A 20,117-nucleotide genomic window follows, 5' to 3' on the forward strand; every position below is an offset into this window, starting at 1 on the left:
GAGTATTTCAGGGAAACAATGGCAAAATGAATTCTGCACATATTTAAACAGTATTTCTCCATAGATGAAGAGTCCAGGTGCTAAAATGGCCTATCTGCAGTCCAGATTTGTCAAATCAGGTGCATAATGAAATGAAAAACATGACTAAAACCCCATACTGAGCAACTGAAATCCTATATAAGGCAGGAATGGGTATAAGTATATATACTTTTTTGATCCCGTGAGGGAAATTTGGTCTCTGCATTTATCCCAATCTGTGAATTAGTGAAACACACACTAATCCCAGCGCAGTGAACTGCCTGCATCAACAGCGGCACTCGGGGAGCAGTGAGGGGTTAGGTGCCTTGCTCAAGGGCACTTCAGCCGTGCCTACTGGTCGGGGTTTGAACCGGCAACCCTCCGCTTACAGGTCCGAAGTGCTAACCAGTAGGCCAAGGCTGCCCCGAAATAGTCCGGGACAACATTTAATTCTTAAAACTCTAGTAAATGGTCTCCTCAGTTCCTAAACATTTACAGAGTTTTGTTAAATGACAAGGTGAAGGGCCCCAGCTGTGGCGCAACTGGCTGGGGCACCTGCGCCATACGCTGGTGACCTGGGTTCGATTCCTGCCCCGTGGTCCTTTCCGGATCCCACCCCTGCTCTCTCTCCCATTCACTTCCTGTCACTCTCCACTGTCCTGTCTGATTAAAGGCATAAAAAGCCCAAAAAATACATTTAAAAAATGAAGAGGTGAAGCAGTGGTAATGCTCCCGCCCCAACTTTTCTTGAAACATGTTGCTGGCATCAAATTCAAAATGAACATATATTTTCCATGAAATAGTCCACATTTTCATTTTAAACATTTCATATGTTGTCTATGTCCTTTTTGCTGCTATAAATATGGGTTTACAAGACTTGTATATTATCACATTCTGTTTTTATTTGTGTTTTACACAAAGTCCCAACCTTTTTTGTATTGGGATTGTAGTTCCAAACAAATCTCCAACGGACTCCATTGGAACTTCAGTGTACAGCATTTAGTCTTGACTATACATCTTGTCTATTATTTAATGTAACTTTATTTTATTAATTCCAAGTATTAATCAATTAATACAAGTAATGAATTGATACTTGAATTCGGGAAAAACAACCTCTGACCCGGATTGCAATGTAGTGGCCATTCATGACTTCTTCAATCCATCTAGTGCAGTTATTGGGCCTATTATATCAAGTGTGCAATCTGTTACATAGTTGCCTTTTAGATAGGCTACCTTATTTATTTCACAGGCATATCCATAGGGCATATCCCAATCACAAATGACCACCATCTGAATATGACTCTGACACCTCACCACTAGGGGCAATATATAGAAGAATGCGTTCCTTTTAAACGGAAATCATAGGGCAAGTGCATCTGTGGCTAAATGACAAACAGGAATTGTTGTTTACTGTATGCATATTGGGATCAATGTAAATTGTTCGTAGCTGTACAGTATTGTTTCTGTAAACCGCATTTAATCCAAAAAGAAACCGCACTCGAGTAGTGATTGAGTGCCTATGTTTGACTGAAGTCAAATGCCGTGTTGAGGCTAACTAGCCGAGCTAATAGTTAGCTATCCAGTTTGTGTTGACGCCGTTCTGGCCCTGGCTGGGATTAGCCGGGGACCAGTGAAATCAATTTGCTAGCGTTTATTTTTGGAATATCTGAGGATAAACGTTGCAAGAACGATTGACATTTTACACATACATTTTTAGCGTTTAAAGTGTGAAATATCAGTAAGGTAACCATGGCTGTCGTCAACGAAGGTGCGCTGAAGAAGATGCTAAAGGTGAGTAACGTTATCTGACAACAGCGTATGATGCGTTAGCCAGCCAGCTCGCCATCCCAAGACAGTCGACGTAATGTATGTCAAATGCAGTTTGGTTGCTGATTATACTTGTATTGTAACGACACTTTCTTCCTTACATTATGTTTCTAGTATGTTATACCTAGGTATGCAAAACAAACCACCCCCAAATGGACCCACTGACCATGTAACATTATGATAGGCAATGAGATAACAGAACACTTATCGTGACTGTTCTCCAAGCGCAATATATGCTAGCTAGAGAATTGGGAGAATTTTAGTTCGGTTTTTACAATGTTGAGACTAATTCGTTTTTCAGGGAAGAGGTAAATGGTAGTTGGCTAGCCAGAGTGTGAACTTCAATGTTTCAATTGAACTGGATGCTCGGTGTGTAAGTTATATATCCTGTGTTAAAATGGTTCTCTTCCTTGTAACTGTGGATGATTACACTCAATTTACTGAATTTGGACTGGACGGGATAGAATTTAGTCGTCTGAACCTTTTGTCATGAATGTGAATGTCTGTCTTTACATTTACAGCAATACAAGTACAGGGACTTGACTGTCCGGGAAATAACCAATGTCATCTCGCAGTACAAGGACCTGAAGCCTGTGATGGATGCCTATGGTTTGTAAACAGTCATTTGACAGATTTTGAAAGAAAAAAAAACGTATACATAACTATGAGGAGACAATGATGGGCAGTGTCAGATGAGATTTATTGCAAACAGTGTGATAAGCAATATAGGTGTGTAATTAGGTTTTGTTTATGGAGAGGTAACTCATATCCTCTTAATGTGCTTGGTGAGCTATAGGGCGAGTCATTTCTCAAAATAAATACAAAATGTAACATTAATTAGAAGGTATCAATTTTCCTTTAATCTCATGTTTCATTGTTTATGCTCGATTTTAGTACTATTCTAATGTCGTTAAAACCTCTGTGTACACAAGAAGCAGGAAGGACCCTCTGCAACTTAGTTGGCTGTTTGACACTAGATATTATGTAGTCATCTGTAGACTTTTTGCTCCTCACGTGAGTTAGTGGATATCCTGTATTTATTTGTTTTCAGTGTTTAACGATGGGTCCTCCAGAGATCTGATGAGCCTGACTGGAACAGTACCTGTCAGCTACAGAGGTAATGCATATCTCATATACAGCACAATACAGCACCTCATTTAGCTAACATGTGTTTGTGGTAAAGTAGTGGTCTAGTGGTTAGGAATCTGGCCATCTAAGTGGAATACCACCAGACAGTTGTGAGTTCCATCCCTGGAGCCACCACCATTGTGCCCCTGAGCAAGGCTTGCACCAAGCGGACTGACAGAACTGTAGTTGACGGAACTGTAGTTATTTCATTTCCAAGTCGTTCTGGACAAGACTGTCTGTTAAATGACAAAATAATGTGGGGAAAAAATAGTGTAAATGCAGTATGAAGACTCCTTGTTTTATTTTCTCAGTGAGCGTTGGTCTTGTTTAATGTGCCTCTACCCTCTCCTCTGCCCAGGTAATGTGTACAACATCCCTGTGTGTCTGTGGCTGTTGGACACTTACCCATACAACCCTCCCATCTGCTTTGTGAAGCCCACCAGTACCATGATGATCAAGACGGGCAAACACATCGATGCCAACGGCAAAATCTACCTGCCTTACCTGCATGAATGGAAACATGTGAGTCCTCTCTCTTTAAGTTCTGGGATGGGCAGTCAGTTTATTCATGTGACGACTGTTTATTTGTTCAGGCCATAACCGGAAGTAATGTTGCCCGATTGTGCCGCTAGGCAACCAGAGTCAACTTGGTGAAAACAAAGAGCTGTCAAATTCTCTTGACATACTTGACATTTCACAGTAGCATTCTAAATTATGTAAGGGATAATATATTGTCTGCGGAAAACACATTATCCCGCTTATTATATGGCTACTTGCATATAAGAAACTTCACACAATGGATCTTTTTTTTTTTTTGTGGCTTCCACTGAAAAAGCGAATAATTCGGCATACCAATAGAACTTGAAAGTTTCAGGTGTTCCGTGGTATTACTTGTTGACTTTCACTTTCAATAAGCGAACCAACAACTTGTGGAATGATATGAAAGATGTGAATCCGAAGCACAAAACTCGTTGCCATAGACAGTGGTTATTATATACTTTGCAGCGGTCATTTGACGGATAATAGACCTCTGAATGTTGGGAAGGCCCATTTATGTGAGTGGAACTTTCTGCAGCACTCTGAAGTGCCCTATACTAAATTGTAAAAAAGTTTTGCAGAATATGATGTCACTCTGACCAAAACAAATTGCACAATTTCTGTAAGCTTCAAAACTGTTCATATTTAGAACTATTAACTGACCATGTGAATTGACATCCTGGAAGGTTTATACGCAATTGAGTTTTATACGAACAGTGCATTCTAATAATGTGTGTATGTCTGTGTGTGTCTGTTTACCATGTTGGCCTTCCCTAGCCCCAGTCAGATTTGTATGGGCTGATCCAGGTGATGATTGTGGTTTTCGGGGAGGAGCCCCCTGTCTTCTCCCGGCCCACCACCCAGCCCCCTTACCAGGCTTTCCAGGCCACAGGCCCACCTAACCGTAAGCACCAACTCTCTCAGGACCAGCCTCTAAAGGAGTACCGTCACACCGGTGTGACGGGAATGTTGAGAAATGAACATTCTAAAGAATATCTGGGTTCATTGAATTCAACATAGAATTTTAGAACCTTCAATTGTTGCGGAACTTAGAATGTTCAAAAACCTACACCTTTAAGGGTTAACTGCGCGTTTGTGCTTGACAGAGCTGGAAAACAGCAGCTTTAGAAAGTAAAGGTCCTACTATCACATATTTCTTCCAAGCATCTACCAAAGGTCCTACTATCACATATTTCTTCACTAAACCATCTGATTTCGACTCTTCGGCCAGGTAGATCAGCTAAATAAGGAATTCCGCTGTGATATGTGGGCAGGTAGAATCAATGCCTGGTAGGACTTTTACTTTCTTAAGCTGTAGTTTTCCATCCCAGCTGCTTGATGAAACTCTGCTTGGTTTTGTGTGTAGAATATGTCAGCTCTGTTTGCCCCTGTATTAATGTTCTCCAGATGATTCAGGCTAGCCCTTAAAGGAGTCATTCCATAAGCCATTCCATGAAAAAAATTCTCATGATATTCTAGCATGTTTTGAAAACCCTCTAGGCAAAAATATTCAGATTTTCTTTAGCTGAACATGTATTTTGATGTTATATTTTACATGCATAATTGGCTTCACTCTGGTTGTAGTCTAGAGGAATACGCCTGGATTCAGGGGAAAATAGGGCGGGGGAATGTCTCTGATTACGAGCAAAGCTTTTTTCAATAGCCAATTGCGGAGAGGTGGCAGACCTTGTGAGTATGCACATGTACTGGGTGTTTCATGAAAATACCGCTGACAGCGAACTAACAACCAAAACGATGGAGTTTAGTTTGCCTTTGTAGCCATCTCTGGTTGGCCTTTGCTTAGGAAAATGAGACCTATCTTCTGCAGAGGTTTAAAGCAAATGTTCAATTTCAATTTCTTCAAAAATCGACTCTAAACATGCTTCAGTTACGTTTTGTATTGGCAGCCATTTTGCACTGGTTTCAGTAGGAACTTTTGCCCTTGAACACAATGGAAGTGAGATTAGTGGGTGTCTCTGAAAGTAGCTGTTTTCCGGTCGTTGGTTTTGGTTTGGAAGTTCGTTCAGCATGTTGCGAGCTTCTGGGTACTCAGATTACTCTGATTGGGCATTTAGTATGTGTATTGCTAGATTGGATTAGGAAGAAATGATTGATGATGCACTTTCCTAATTCCCCGTGCTCTATGGCCATTTCCTTTCTGTGGCCGTTACAGGCAGAGGAGGGAAAATATGACAATGAAGTGTAGTATATTAGTGTTTTTTGGCACAATATAGCATTTACTTATTTTATATTATGATTTTAAACAATTTTGGTACATCTACTCAGATAACATTGTTTCTGAAGTCCATACGTAATATATGGCGCATGACTTGATCTCTTGAGTCACAGTGGACATTTGAAAATAAGTTTGAGTCATCAATAATTTTACCACGCCAAGATGTACCCTCATCACATAAATGATGGTAGAAATAAATCACAATGTATCGCAAAATCAAATCACAGTATTCACTTTCTCATAACATTGTCTGACCTCTCAGAGACAATACCCACCCCTAATATAGAATGCCCACTAAGCTCTAACCTTTTGTGTCAATGGAATCAAGCCTGCAGCATTTTGCAAACACCCATGTACACATCCAGGTCTGCAGGGCGTGAAGTCTGCTCAGTCAGCAGTGCTGCTCTCTGCCTGCAGATGGCGCTCTCAGCTTGTATGTGTTGATAGATTATGTCTGTAACACCTCTCTCTCCTTCAGAGTCCTACATGCCAGGGATGCCAGCGGTGTCTCCCTATGGGCCAAATCCCAACCCAGGGTAAGAGCACTGCAGCAGTTCTACACATGACAGAATGTTTTGTCTAGTAAGACATAGACTCATGCTTATAGGGCTGGTTTATTATACACGGATTAAACCTAGTCTCTGAAGAAGACGCATGGGCGTCGAAACGTTAGTCGTTAGGTTTGCACTAATAACAATCACTTAAAGCATTGTGTGCTCCGGTCCTGCTCCTTGGTCCTAGTTAGACCTTGGGTCTCCTCTTTTGACTTCCGCGTCCTGTTCCGTGAGCAGAAGCGCACGTGACCCCCTTCTACTAGTCTTGGACTGAAAGAGAACTTAAATTAAGAGCTCTATTGAAAAGGAGAATGACTAGGACCAGGTTTAATCCTTGTAGAGGGAACCGGCCCAGTCCATAATGATCACCATGGAATCACTAGCACTCGGTCACATTGTGTTAACTGTTGACTGTGAGCATTGAGAATAGCCGGACGGCTGAAACGTCTGCTCTTGCTCCCAAAATTAAATGAAAAACTCCTTTCTGAAGACTTTGTTTAAGTCATTTCTTTCAGTGTGCGAACTACTCCTCTCTCTCTCTCTTCAACTCTTGGTTTAAACGCACCTGGCTAAACTCTAGATCATCTGAGCGCAACAATACTCCCCTGCATCCTCACATTGTGTTAACTAAATGAAATAAATGTAAATGTATTTATGTAACTGTAACTGCAACTTGTTGTGGCAGAGGGTATCCTGGCTACCCATATCCTGGTGGCACCTCCTATCCTTCTACAGCTGGCCCAGGTCACTATGGTGGTCAGACACCAGGACCTGCTGTGGGTGAGTAGCACAACCATCTACTGCAAGGAATAATTCACTTCCCTACATGAACAGAGTTTTTTATGGGGTCTTAAAAAGTCTATGGCCTTAAAAGTCTTAAATACATAAAAATGTTATGCATTAGTCGTACATATGCTTAGTAGACCTTAAGATAAGATGAGCCTTTAATGTCTCTTCATAGAGAAATTTGTCTTGGGCATCGAGATAGTGGGTACACAAATTACATTAACATAGAAGCATACATTAACACAGAAGGTGAACTAACACCAATAACACAGAGACAAAAAACATATATAGGCTAACCTCACATCCACACACACATACACACACACACACAGTCACAACCCCCCCCCCCCCCACCACACACCCCCACACCCCCACAGTCAGCCCGCCCCCCCACCCATACACCTATAACCCACAGTTAATATTGCACATGATATTGCATAGTCTGCATCACACACACACGGCCCTGTTCTAAGTACTGCATGCTAACATTATGGAAATATTGCACATGGTATTACAGTAGACCTATAGTTTATATTGCACACTGCCCTATTAACTCTGCACCAATGCAGTCAGTTCATGATAATCAATAAATAAATACCCCCTTACACACCCTCCCACCCCCACACTCAATATCTATACTAAGACTTACTGTTAAGGAGTTTGATTGACCAAGGGACCATGGAGTGTTTATACCTGTTTGTTTTGTGGTTTGGTACCTTATATCTTCTTCCTTCCATTTCATACTCGCCATGTAGAATATGTTCTGTGTCCTCTGCTATCTTTAGTCCTTGCCTTCTGACTGCTTCATCAAATAGTTCTTGCAGTGAGGTAGGGGGGGCCATACCCATTATCTTCCCTGCCCTCTTGATGAGTATAAGTATAAGTATATATACTCTTTTTGATCCCGTGAGGGGAAATTTGGTATTTGGCATTTATCCCAATCCATGAATTAGTGAAACACACTGCACACAGTGAACACCCAGTGAGGTGAAGCACACACTAATCCCGGCGCAGTGAGCTGCCTGCAACAACAGCGGCGCTCGGGAAGCAGTGAGGGGTTAGGTGCTTTGCTCTCGGGCACTTCAGCCGTGCCCTGCTTGTCGGGGTTCGAACCGGCAACCCTCCAGTTACAAGTCCGAAGTGCTAACCAGTAGGCCACGACTGCCACCGCTAACCAGTAGGCCACGGCTGCCACGAGGGATTGCAATTGAGATTTGCATTTAACAGACAGGTTCCCAAACCAAACATTACTTCAACTGTGGTCATTTTAATTTTTTTAACAGTGTAGACTGAAGTTGTTTTACACTGTAGTTCTTTCTCTCAGTGGTACAGATACATTGTATCACAATGTAATAAAAAAAGATTTGTGTCAAACTGATAACTGATCAAAACTTTGTAGCTTAAATGTAACTTGTAGAAACCTACAGAATCCTGAACTCCTGACACTGTCTAGAGTCATTGACCTGAATAGCCTCCTTAAAATGTAACTAGAAGTCAAGATGAAGTGCAAGTTAGAGTAAGTGATAATATCAATAATGATAACGATAGCATAGTTACAGTAACAAGAACAAAACCCCTTTGTTCAGAACATGTGGTTCAAATAGCCTTGCATAGCAGTGGTTACTGTTATAATAATGTACATAGGATAGGCTCTGTCATGTGACGGTGCCAGCACAGTGTCCCTTGCACTTCACACCACAAGCTTCCTGGTCTGAACTTTAGACGACCCTGACCTCTGACCTTCCATTTGAGTCTGTACCTGTAGTCTCTTTGACTTCTGCAGAGCGCTGTCCCCCTCTGGAAAGGTCACTGCTGTAACCAGAGTTGGGGGCAGAAAAAGTCAAAGGGTGTGTACCGTCTCATTCGAAAGGGCTTGGGGCTCTATTCTTAGTCCATCAGAAGTTCGTGAGCAAAATTGGATGGCTGAAGAGTTGGATCTGAAAGGACCCTTGACAGAAGTTTATATTATATGCTTTGGGACATTAATGCTATTGCTGACCTGTTCTTGCCAGCTGGGCCTCTACTGCCTCACTCGACACACTTTCAGCTCTGGCACACCTCCGTTTCTCTCACACACTTTTATTTAAAAGTTTGTGTTTTTATTGGGATTGAATGCCAAATCAGTTCTGTTGAAAAGGTGTAGGACTAAGAACAGACTCTTCTTCCTCCAAATGATGGCTAGTCAGCCCTTGACATGCTGTCATGCTGCCCTTGGTGTTTTCTCATAGTCAACCCAGCTGACATTTCCATAAGGATCACGGACAATGTGAAGAAATCATGCATGTGTTGGTGTATAGCCGTCTTGATACAGAGCATGTTTCATTCATGGTCAGTGAATCATTTATCTGAGCCCTGATTGAAATGCTGCGTGCTTCTCTTTCTCAGGGCCAAACCGTGATGGCACCATTGGCGAGGACACCATCCGGGCATCACTGGTGTCTGCGGTAAGCGATAAGCTGCGCTGGCGGATGAAGGAGGAGATGGACCGTGCCCAGGCTGAGCTTGATGCTCTCAAGAGGACTGAGGAGGACCTGAAGAAGGGTCACCAGAAGCTCGAGGAAATGGTATCTCGCCTGGACCAGGAAGTGGTGAGGGACTGTGCGTGTGCGTGTGTGAATATACCGAAGATATGCTCTTGTTGAGACAGTACACCTTCATGCTCAGTAACATGGGTCACAGGGTAACAGAAATCTTACAAAGCACTCTTATTCTAATATGATACAACAGGAAAACTGCAATATTCAGCTCCATCAACTTCAGTTTGTGACAACACCCCATTGGTCAGAAAACATGGCATGATCGCCCAACCAGGAAGTGCGGAGTCATGATTACAAAGTAGAAGGCATCCGAAAGAAAATATTTGGACAGCCCTTGCCATTGCTTATATTCTGGTCTTGAACTTGTGTAACCACTGAAACCACTGACTGATATTTGTTGTTTTAGCTCATAATGTCCGGAAGGAAGTGAAGTATACTGAATTATTTGACGTGTGTGTGTGTGTGTGTGTGTGTGTGTGTGTTTGTTTCAGGCTGAGGTTGACCGGAACATAGATCTTTTGAAGAGGAAGGACGAGGAGCTGAGCGAAGCTCTGGAGAAAATGGAGAACCAATCTGAGAACAATGACATTGACGACGTCATTATCCCCACGGCGCCCCTCTACAAGCAGATCCTGAACCTCTACGCCGAGGAGAACGCCATCGAGGACACCATCTTCTACCTGGGAGAAGCGTTACGGCGTGGAGTCATCGACTTGGAAGTTTTCCTGAAGGTGAGCACCGTGTGTTTGCGAAATCTTTGGCTGTGTCTTAAACCGCCTGCTTGCAAACTTCAAATACTTAGTTTAAGTATATAGTGCAGATATTGGGATGATGCTGACCATTGAAAAGTGGGCGCAATGCAAGTAAGCAGTCAGTGCACACCAGCAGTGTACTGGTGGAAGTATGCGGTTTGAGACACAGCCTTATGAACAGTCCCATCATACCTGCTTTTGAGCTTATCTCTCCACTCGATCCACTTAAAGTATGGAGGCCTCAATATTCAACCAGATATGGCAATCTGATTCTGACTATTTTATTTTAATTTATTTTTGTTTGAGTCTTATTTCTCTTGTAATCATGTGAACACTGCATTTTCTTGCTTGCTCTAATTTCTGGATCTACAGGTGCACTAAATGTCTGAGAGTCTCATGTACTGTCACTGATCACGGAAGCTTGGCATTTGGCACTTAATGTTCCTGTGTAGACTAAATAATGTGATGATGTTGTTTGATATCGCTAACGACTTCTCTCCTCCTGTTTTTCTGCAGCATGTGCGCCTGCTGTCCCGCAAGCAATTCCAGTTGCGTGCACTGATGCAGAAAGCCCGCAAGACCGCGGGCCTGAGTGACCTCTATTGACCTTGCTGGCTGTGTCCCCCTCTCTGGTCAACGCTGTTTTTTGTGTGTGTGTGGAGGGGGTGCCCAGTGGCACTGTCTCTCCCTCCCTCCCTCCCTCTCTCTGTAGCTGTGCTCTGAAATCACCTATTCTGTTTGTTCTCTGTTTTCTCTCTCTCATGTGACTAGCCAAGTGGGTTCATCTGGACACACTAGCTAAACAACAACAACAACAACAACAAAACATGTTGTGGATTCCTCTTTTTGACGAGACACTGGACAACTTAAAGGAATTAATGACTTTCATGTGTTTGCTCTTCAGTGATTTAGAGCTTTTTAATGCCATCACTTCCTCTTTGGACATGGCTGAAAATTAGATGGGTATTTTCCAAAGTTAGCTGCTTTTTTGGATTGCATTGTTCTCATTTGTGTGGTGGTCCTAATCAGCCAAATACCTTTATTAGCTATGTAAAATAAAAATAAAATATAATGATGTAATATTTTGAGATATTGTTTTTGGCCAAACCAGTCAGTACACTCCAGAACAGCAAGCTTAGTCTTAGTCAAACCGTAAGACTACAGACTGCTAAGTGAACCTTCATTTGTACCTAGATAGCTAGGTCCCAGATTTATCATGATGCAAGGTGTCTTGTGGATTTCAGTGCTATGCATTTCAATGCAGACAGCCTTAGCTCAGGTTTCAAAATCCTAAGGCAACTTAATATCCTGACCCCACCTCCTCCAACTGCTTGTCAGCACCCACATTTTCTTTGAAGAAATTGGTGACTTTTATACTGTATGTTTCACAACTTAAAATATAAGAGATTAACACCGGGTACAAAATTGTTGGTTGATATATTTATATGGCAGGATAGGTTTTTTTTTTTTTCTTCATGCACTTTTGAATTACAAGGTTGTAGGCATTTGGTGATGGGATTTGTTTGAGAGGATGTCCTCAGTTCAAAATAATGTTTTGGAACATCTGTAGTAATAAATCAGTGACACACAAATATCATGTTTGTACATCTTTACTACATTTAGCTACTAGCTATGTCTTTGTCAAAAGTGTGATGCTGTATTTCATTATTATTTATATTCATTATTATTTATATTCATGAATTCAATTTGTGATTGATTTTCCTTAACTTTAATTTTCCTTCAACTTTTAAAACCCTCAATGTCGTTCTGACAGACATTACATTACATCAGTGCCTATATTTGCCGGTATCGCAGTTCACTGCTGTGTGCTTGGGAGTGTGGCCTGTGAGTTGACTGCACATGTTCGTGTCAATGGTTTTGTCTCCATCATCAGTTCTTCACACACAGACACCCAGACACACACAAAAGAATCAGCTTGGAAAGCAGGAGCTTAAGTTGTTACACTGGAAATTTATTTGGTGTCAGATTAAAAACAAGGCGGATCGAACTGGCCACAGATGCAGGAGAAGGATACTGACACAGGTTCTCCAGACAGCCATCGCCAACATGGCCCTAAGTGTGCGGTCAGTTAGAGCTACAGTATTCTATCCTGCGGACTGATCTGAACCTCTTCTTTTCTCAAACAAACAAGACAATTTCCAGCCAAACACGTAAGGTACACAGATATACAAATTTCTAAAGACAGCATGTACATTTTTTTTCCATATTTAACACAGTGCATACTTGAAGTGAGCTCTAACAAAGTACCCCTGATGTGTAAGATGTAGTTTTACCTGGTTGTACTTGAATGATTTTGTATTTAAATTACAGCAAATTTCCCAGGCTTTTCAACAGCTCTGCTGTGAATATGATGGCTTTTGAAAAGTCAGACCTTCATATTAAGTCTTATATCAGTGCACTTGTGGTTAGTTTACAGTACATCTGTGTGTACTTCAAGCCATTGTAGAGCCGATGATGACGATGGTGGATGCAGTAGGGAGTGTCTGCGTAGAGGTAACTGCTCTAATGCCTCAGGGATGATCGCAGAGAACATTAGAGCATTTCAGCCTTGGGGTTAAAATGGTACGGAATGATTGCCGAGCTCAAAGAAACAAACAGTAGGGAAACCCACAGAGGTGCAATACTGGCTATTCTCTCCAGCTCACAACCTCCACAAGGCATCCCTTGTAACCCTTTCTAAACCACAGAGGCTGGAGTGTGAGGAAGACAAGATGCACCGACGCACAGGTGATATACAAACACACACTTATACATACACAGTACAGTACAAAGGCCCTATGATCGTTTGCGAAGACGGCAGAAAGGACCTCCTCTGCAGCTAACGTGAGGAGGTTACGGTCTACCAGTCCAAGATGTTTTGAGATAAAGGGAGGGGAGGGGGCGTAAGATCTGAACGGAGTGTTGGATATGGATTGGTTATACTGGGAGAATTAAAAGGGGGTGTAGGAGTGGCTGTAGGTAAAGGGATGAATTGGGAGTCACTGCTGAGATGGAATCTGGGTTGTAAAGGAGGTCGGGGGGCAGCGGGGCAGCCAATCAGTGGGCACGATTCCAGCTCAGAGCGCGGATTTTCAAAGGGTGAGCTCCTTCTGCACACCCCATAGGGTCTCGGCACTCTTGACCACCTGCTCCTCCTCGCTCTTCTTCAGGGTCATGTGGACCACGTCTGTCAGGCCGCTGTTGCCCAACACGCAGGGAACGCTCAGGAAGACGTCCTCCTTCACACCATGCATGCCCTACCACAAGGAAGAAAGAGGGTTAGGGTAAGGTGGTACCTGGTTCTGTGGCAACAGAAAGTCTACATTGAGGACTTGATGATCACTGTTGACCTTAAGTTGTCAATGCTGTACTCCCTTGTGTTAATCACTATAACAGTTCAACAAAGGGCTGTGTTTCCTGCACATGGTTTGAGCCTATAGTCCTAGACAGAAGTTGAGCTTGAATTGGAGATGTCTTTCTATTGAAAGAAAAAAAATCTAGGACTAGGTGAAGTTCATGTATGGTGAACTAGGCCAAAATGTCTATCTGTGCAATTAAGGGCTCTGACTGAAATACTCTCCTGCACTAAGGCTGCCACCAGGTAACTCGTGGAACAGAGATGCGGTTGGAGACTCACCTTGACCAAGGTGGAGACTGGGTGCACCTTGTGCAGGTTCTTGAGGATTGATTCCACCAAGTCAGCCACAGACATGCCAATGGCCCAGGAAGTGTAGCCCTTCAGTTTGATGACTTCATAGGCACTGCAGAGGGGAAGGAACAGCACAGGATTGAGTTTGTTACACAGATTTAGCTTTGGACTTCCTGCTCACCTTAAGTTTTTTTTGCGCAAGATCATTTCTCAACTAAGCCACACATGTAAGAAACCATTACAATGGCTGAACTTGTTCCCCAGTGACCTGTTTCATAAGCTTTATAGAAAGTACCAGCGTGTGCTCGACACTACAGACTACTTGGCTCAGAGCCTTCCCTTCCTACGCCTTTTCCGAATAATTGAACTAATAAGCCCCCCCCCATAGATATGAGAACTGCTTTATCAAGGACAAGATGCAGTGCTGTGCTAGACTAAACTAGATGTTGACGTCTGTGAATCATTAAACCCTTTAACCACTAGTCTACATTTCAGTCGCAACCATTCATTGAACCAATCTGCTGCTTATGTGGAATATCATGTGAAGGGTGAATTTCCACTGTTTTGCCCACCTGTCAACCACCATCTTGTGGACGCTCTTCCAGTCTTCCTTGTCCTTGTCTGTGCCCATGTCGGGGTTCAGGCCCTGGAGGGACACGCCTGCCACGTTCACCCCACTCCACACAGCCACTGCAGGAGAACAACAGGAGGGCATTAGCCCATTTGTAACAAACATCTTAGCACACCCTTGGCCTCACCCTTTTGACTTTCATACTATAAAATAATGCCCAGTCATAAAACTGTTATAAATGAAGACAGCCATCACGATAAGACAAGGTGTGACTGAGGTGAGTCGAGTGTGTAAGCAATGTCTCGCAAGGTTGGAGGAGTGAAGGCGTGTGAGTGTACGATTATGCTTGCGTGTGCAGTGCGTGGCAGTGAATGAGTGTAAGTGATTAAGCAACGAGTTTAGTGTGTCAAGTTTATTGTACAGGAAGCCTCTTGGCACTCACCACTGGAGTCACCATGCTCTCCAACGATCCAGCCATGAACGCTGGTGGGGCTGATCTTCAGCTTCTCGGCCATCAGGTGACGGAAGCGGGCAGAGTCCAGGTTGGTGCCGCTGCCGATCACACGGTGTTTGGGCAGCCCACTCAGCTTCCAGGCCACGTAGGTTAGAATGTCCACTGCAGGATGGAGAGAAGGGAACAGGCATCGCAGGTTATTATATGGATAGCCTGATAACTATCACATTATGTTAGATAGATAGATAGTGGATTATTAGAGTAGACAACACAAAATGACTTTCTCTCTCTTTCTTGTCCCCACACTTTTTCTTTCTCTCTTTCTCTCTCTCTCCATCTCTCCCTCTCTCTCTTTATCTGACACACACATTTGTTGTCACTCACCGGGGTTGGAGACGACCAGCATGATGCAGTTGGGGCTGTACTTGACGATGTTGGGGATGATGAACTTGAAGATGTTGACGTTCCTCTGCACCAGGTTCAGACGGCTCTCGCCCTCCTGCTGGCGAGCTCCCGCGGTGACCACGACCACCTTGGATCCGGCTGTCACACTGTAATCTGTGGCCCAGATCACACACACACACACACACATTAACACAAGTAATACATAACTCACACTACCTCTTGACAAATGTTGATTTGTGTTATGTTTGAAGTGTGATTTCTGGTTATGGTTTTGGAGTTATGATGTGTGCTTTGGAAGAATAGAATTAAGACCTCGTAGAGTTCCATGTCTCACCTTTGTCTCCCACAATCCTGTGTGTCTTCAGGAAGAGGCTTCCGTGCTGCAGGTCCATGACCTCACCCTTCAGCTTGTCCTCCATCACATCAACCAGGGCCAGCTCATCGCACAGGTCCTGTTCGCCAACACAGGAACACAGTCACTTTAACTGGGGTGAAGCTTCACCTCAAAACTCACTAAACTTTAAAGCCAGGACAAATCCCCCCTCTCCCTGTTTGGACAGCCGGAATTTTCCTGAAACCTCTATTTAAAGAAAAAGAAAAAAAAAACAAAGCCTAAGGGTCAAGCCAAGTTCTCTGCCTCTTGTGATGTCTTTGTGTGCCTTGTGACTTAAAAGACTCAGTGATTGTGCCCTGAAATTCCCGGGTCAGCTAAGTCCACAGATTTCCAAAAGGGCCTTGTGCAGGGCTCTGCAGATTCCTCTGCAGCCATGCATCAATGAGTGGTTTTCACAAGCTTCAGGAGGAGCAGGTAGAGCAGACAACGCCAGCGGCAAGTTACTTTGAAGGCGTTTTTCACAGCTAGCTCTTGGGTCCGAGCCATGTTGTCTGTTGGCTGGTCAAAGACCAAAGAGCTCACTTGTAATTCTCTTCCCATTCATGCCTGTCCAACTCCATCCATTAACTTTCAAAGATTATGAAGCATAATCGAGATACAATGATTATTCTGTTTTGCAACGATGCTCTTGTTTTGTCTTGAATTTAAAATCCAGCAACATCACTTTCCTTTACAGTGGTAACTGCACTCCATTCATTCTTTAATTTGTTTTTCAATTTTTTTTGACAGCTTCTTACACAAAAATGAATTCATCCCCCCCCCCCCCCCCCCCCCCGAGAAAACCACCTCTCTGCCACGGGTCTCACCTTCAGGAGGATGCTGACGGCGGAGGCCATGCCCACCATGCCAACACCCACCACGGTCACCTTATTCCTGGAGCCCACGGGCTCACCTTCCATAACATGTTTGATCAGCTTCTCCTTGGTAGACATATTCTGTCAGAGAGAGATAGAGAGAGAGACAGAAAGTAAATAGGGTATCTATAGTAACATAAAGGGATGAATGATACTAGCTGCAGCATGCATGGCATTCAATCCCACCCCTTAAAGGTGCAAACCAGCTATCGTCGACCCGGCTCTCTTGTAATACCATTTTGTACCACATGTGGTGCTGTGTTAAATACAATACAAGTCAATGTAAGAGTGCTCTATGGCTCTGTTCCAAGACAACCAGAAGCCTACAGGACTCACATAGCAGGTTTAAACACCAAATCTCCACTCATAACTGTGGGGAGGAATGACAAATGACAGTGATGTCTTCTCATTGTTGGTTAAATGTAGTGGTTTTAATTAGTAGTAATGATTCAGGCATAATAGTGTGCAAGTTCTACAAGCTCTATCTTCCTGATTTTTTTTTTTTCCAACAGACAGGAAGGAAGCCTGGTTGCACCATATCAGTGTAATGCAGCCGTGGAAATGTAAGTGAATTCTTATTCCCACATCTATGGATACAAATGTATGTGTTTACTAAAACATATGTCCGAGGCAAGCTGGCCCTCATACAACATCTGCTCCAGACTCAGTTAAGGATCATTATAGGGATGGAACTATTTTTACTTACTCTTCGAGTGCGGTCACTCAGGAAAGGTTAAGTGGCAGAGATACTATTTACATCTCGGCAGTCTCCCTGAGGATTGTGTGGACACAGGCACGTAGTTGAGTGGGCCTCAGGATTAATGCTGTGTAATTCCCCATAGGAACAGCCTCCTTAAGCCCCCTGGCCATGCATGACATCGTATAGCTATTAGGTTGCACTTCACTAGGTCGCCTCTCTTAAGATCTCCTGTACCATCATTCAAGCAACCAAATGCAGGGCGATTCTGACTTACAGTACCTTTTTGCATTAACTTTATTTGCATGTTTTTCAAAATGAAATTTGGGTTAGTCTAGCCTACAGCTCATCCTGGACTTTTGGTCGGGCCATTTCAGGTCTTGAATGCTTTTTGAATGCATTTCAGGAAAGAATGCTTTGCCTAAAGACTCAATTTCCTCTCTGCCAATCCCTTACACCAAGTAATTTCATTTAGTCATACTGTTACATGACTCACCCTTGGCTCAGATATTTGATGCCGACTTAAGTGTTCATTTATGTCTTTTTTTCCCTTTTTGTACAAACATGTAGTTTGTAAATGGTGGCAGTGTTTCGTCAATACATTATTATGAAAATCACAAAAGCCATATACTGCATTATAATGCATGGCCTTTGGTTAGAATATTGTCAGAATGACCAAAGTGGCTATCAAGCTTGCGTGCGTTTGTAGGAAGCATGAACTACAAATACCAAGTTACACTGCAATATGAAGGCTACATCAGTAGCTTACTACATCACGTACGCCAGACTACTCCCTTCGGAACCTTCGCTGCAGAGACGGACGATTTAACATGTGAACTGAGAACATGTATAGGCTCCCTTTTTATTGCACAACTATTGTGAGTACTACAACAAGAGGCCATAGATTCTTTTTTTGTGCCGGAAATTTTCGTTTTTCCGTATATTTGAGCATGCGAGGGATGCAACAGGAAATAAGGAGTAAACAACTGCATTTTGACATCACACAAGGAATCCAAAGTGTTCCAACATTACATCTTAAGCACTGTAACTCAGAAAAGTCATTCTAAAACTGAACTAAATCGAGTAAAAAAAATGTAAGAAAACAGGAACACGGGGGAAACACCAACAGGTTCCGGTGCGGTGTTGCTCAGCCTTACCGACATAGTGGACATTTGTATTAGTAGCCTACCACCGAGTCACATAACATAATTTACCTTCACACCAATGTATGGAAACATACAAGATCTAACTGCCAGTGCAAAAGAATGACACCACCCACCTAAACAATTCTCTTCCGCATCTAAGATTACGCAGTAGGCTAATTAGCAACCGACGGACAGACCATTTGAATTAGCCTACTATGTAGTTTTATGGCAATAATGTTTTCAGAAATATATTTTTTTATAGCAACAACCCTATTGCAGGACATGAAACGTGTCAAAGGATGAGCATCAGCAACAGTCAAAGCAATGGGCACGTTGAAAGCATCACGTAGGCAACACGACTCTTCCAAGTGGGTATCACACATCTATCTGGTCTTCCCAATATCGAATGCTATACGCACTGCCAGAGCCAGTGCTTGAAATGCATAAAATAAGTTTTTCTTACTTTTTTGAATGAGTGACTACCAAGCACACACAGCTCAACCTGTTACTGCCAAAGTTGGACATGATTAGGTTTGATAAAATATTAGAGTCTACTCTTACGCTGTAGGCTACCGCATATTCAATTTCTCCTCACCTCACAATAGCCTTGGACTTGAAGTGGAAAAGTACACAGATGGAATGTCTTCGACACGGATCCTTCGCGTAAGGCTGTGTAGAATAGGCTGCTGCGGCAGTGACAAGCGGGCGGGGCTGGTCGGTATTTAAACCGCACACGGACTGGCGGACGCGTGAGGATGGTCGTGTGGGCGTGGCACTGTGCATCTCGTGTTAAGTGTCACGTCGGCTCACTTAGTGCGTCACGATAGAACAGTGGCGGATGCGCTTTTCACGTTTTGAAGGTCTCACTGCCTACTGAATCACTGAGAAAGAACAAGTCATTTCCTTAAGGCTCTCTGTGGCATACCACTGCTGCCATGACATGGAGTGCTCCAGAAGATTGAATCATAATCAGTCTGATTTACTTGTAGGCCTAAACGAGTTTCCCATGCAGGGACTGACTAAGCTACCGACGCCTGTTGTGAAGTTATGTGGCTCTTTGTGTCACTCACTACACAGAATGAAAGAATGAAGATTTCATCTTTCTCATCATTTACATCTAACATGGTGTATGAGTGAGAATGAAATACCTGTTGAAAAAGAAAACCCCAGCTAAACAACAGCTTATGCTGGTCTAAGCCTTAGATGTTCTCATACCAGCACTTGCTGGTCTTTGATGGTTTAATTGCATGGGCCACCAGCTGGGCATGCTGGTATGACCATCTTATCAAGTGGGATATTCTGGTGTGACCGTTTTATCAAACTGGTCATGCAGAACCAGCTGCCAGAACTAGCTAGACCATCTGGTCAAACTAGCTAAACCATCAAATACCATGCAGAAACATACCTTGACAATATTGTTTTTTTTTAGCAGGGAACTAACTGGGAACTCCATCTTTCCATTTGATTTGACGTTCAGATGAACCACAATTGCAGCTTTATCTAAATGGCTGGTATATCATCCCTCTAGCCTTCGTGGCAGTTTACTTAAAAATGTATTTGATTAAATCTACCC

The 20,117-nt window shown here is 43.1% G+C and overlaps 2 protein-coding genes across 2 annotated transcripts; one reads left to right on the forward strand and one right to left on the reverse strand.

Annotated features, from left to right (window-relative positions):
* Nucleotides 1-1,380: 1,380 nt before the first annotated feature.
* tsg101a (tumor susceptibility 101a) lies at nt 1,381-11,967 on the forward strand. Its single transcript, XM_042109579.1, has 10 exons — nt 1,381-1,809; nt 2,367-2,454; nt 2,897-2,962; nt 3,332-3,495; nt 4,288-4,414; nt 6,225-6,282; nt 6,986-7,080; nt 9,472-9,674; nt 10,115-10,354; nt 10,892-11,967. Exons 1-10 carry the CDS (start codon nt 1,768-1,770, stop codon nt 10,979-10,981), a joined length of 1,173 nt encoding a protein of 390 aa, XP_041965513.1. The 5' UTR covers nt 1,381-1,767; the 3' UTR covers nt 10,982-11,967.
* Nucleotides 11,968-12,326: 359 nt separating this feature from the next.
* On the reverse strand, nt 12,327-19,299 carry ldha (lactate dehydrogenase A4). Its single transcript, XM_042109581.1, has 8 exons — nt 19,140-19,299; nt 16,655-16,783; nt 15,789-15,906; nt 15,434-15,607; nt 15,038-15,211; nt 14,597-14,714; nt 14,013-14,136; nt 12,327-13,632 (listed from the first exon to the last, which is right to left on the reverse strand). The coding sequence occupies exons 2-8, from the start codon at nt 16,778-16,780 to the stop codon at nt 13,468-13,470; spliced, it is 999 nt and encodes a 332-aa protein (XP_041965515.1). The 5' UTR covers nt 16,781-16,783; nt 19,140-19,299; the 3' UTR covers nt 12,327-13,467.
* Nucleotides 19,300-20,117: the final 818 nt, after the last annotated feature.

Source organism: Alosa sapidissima, chromosome 11 (assembly GCF_018492685.1).
Source record: "Alosa sapidissima isolate fAloSap1 chromosome 11, fAloSap1.pri, whole genome shotgun sequence".
Lineage (NCBI taxonomy): Eukaryota > Metazoa > Chordata > Actinopteri > Clupeiformes > Clupeidae > Alosa > Alosa sapidissima.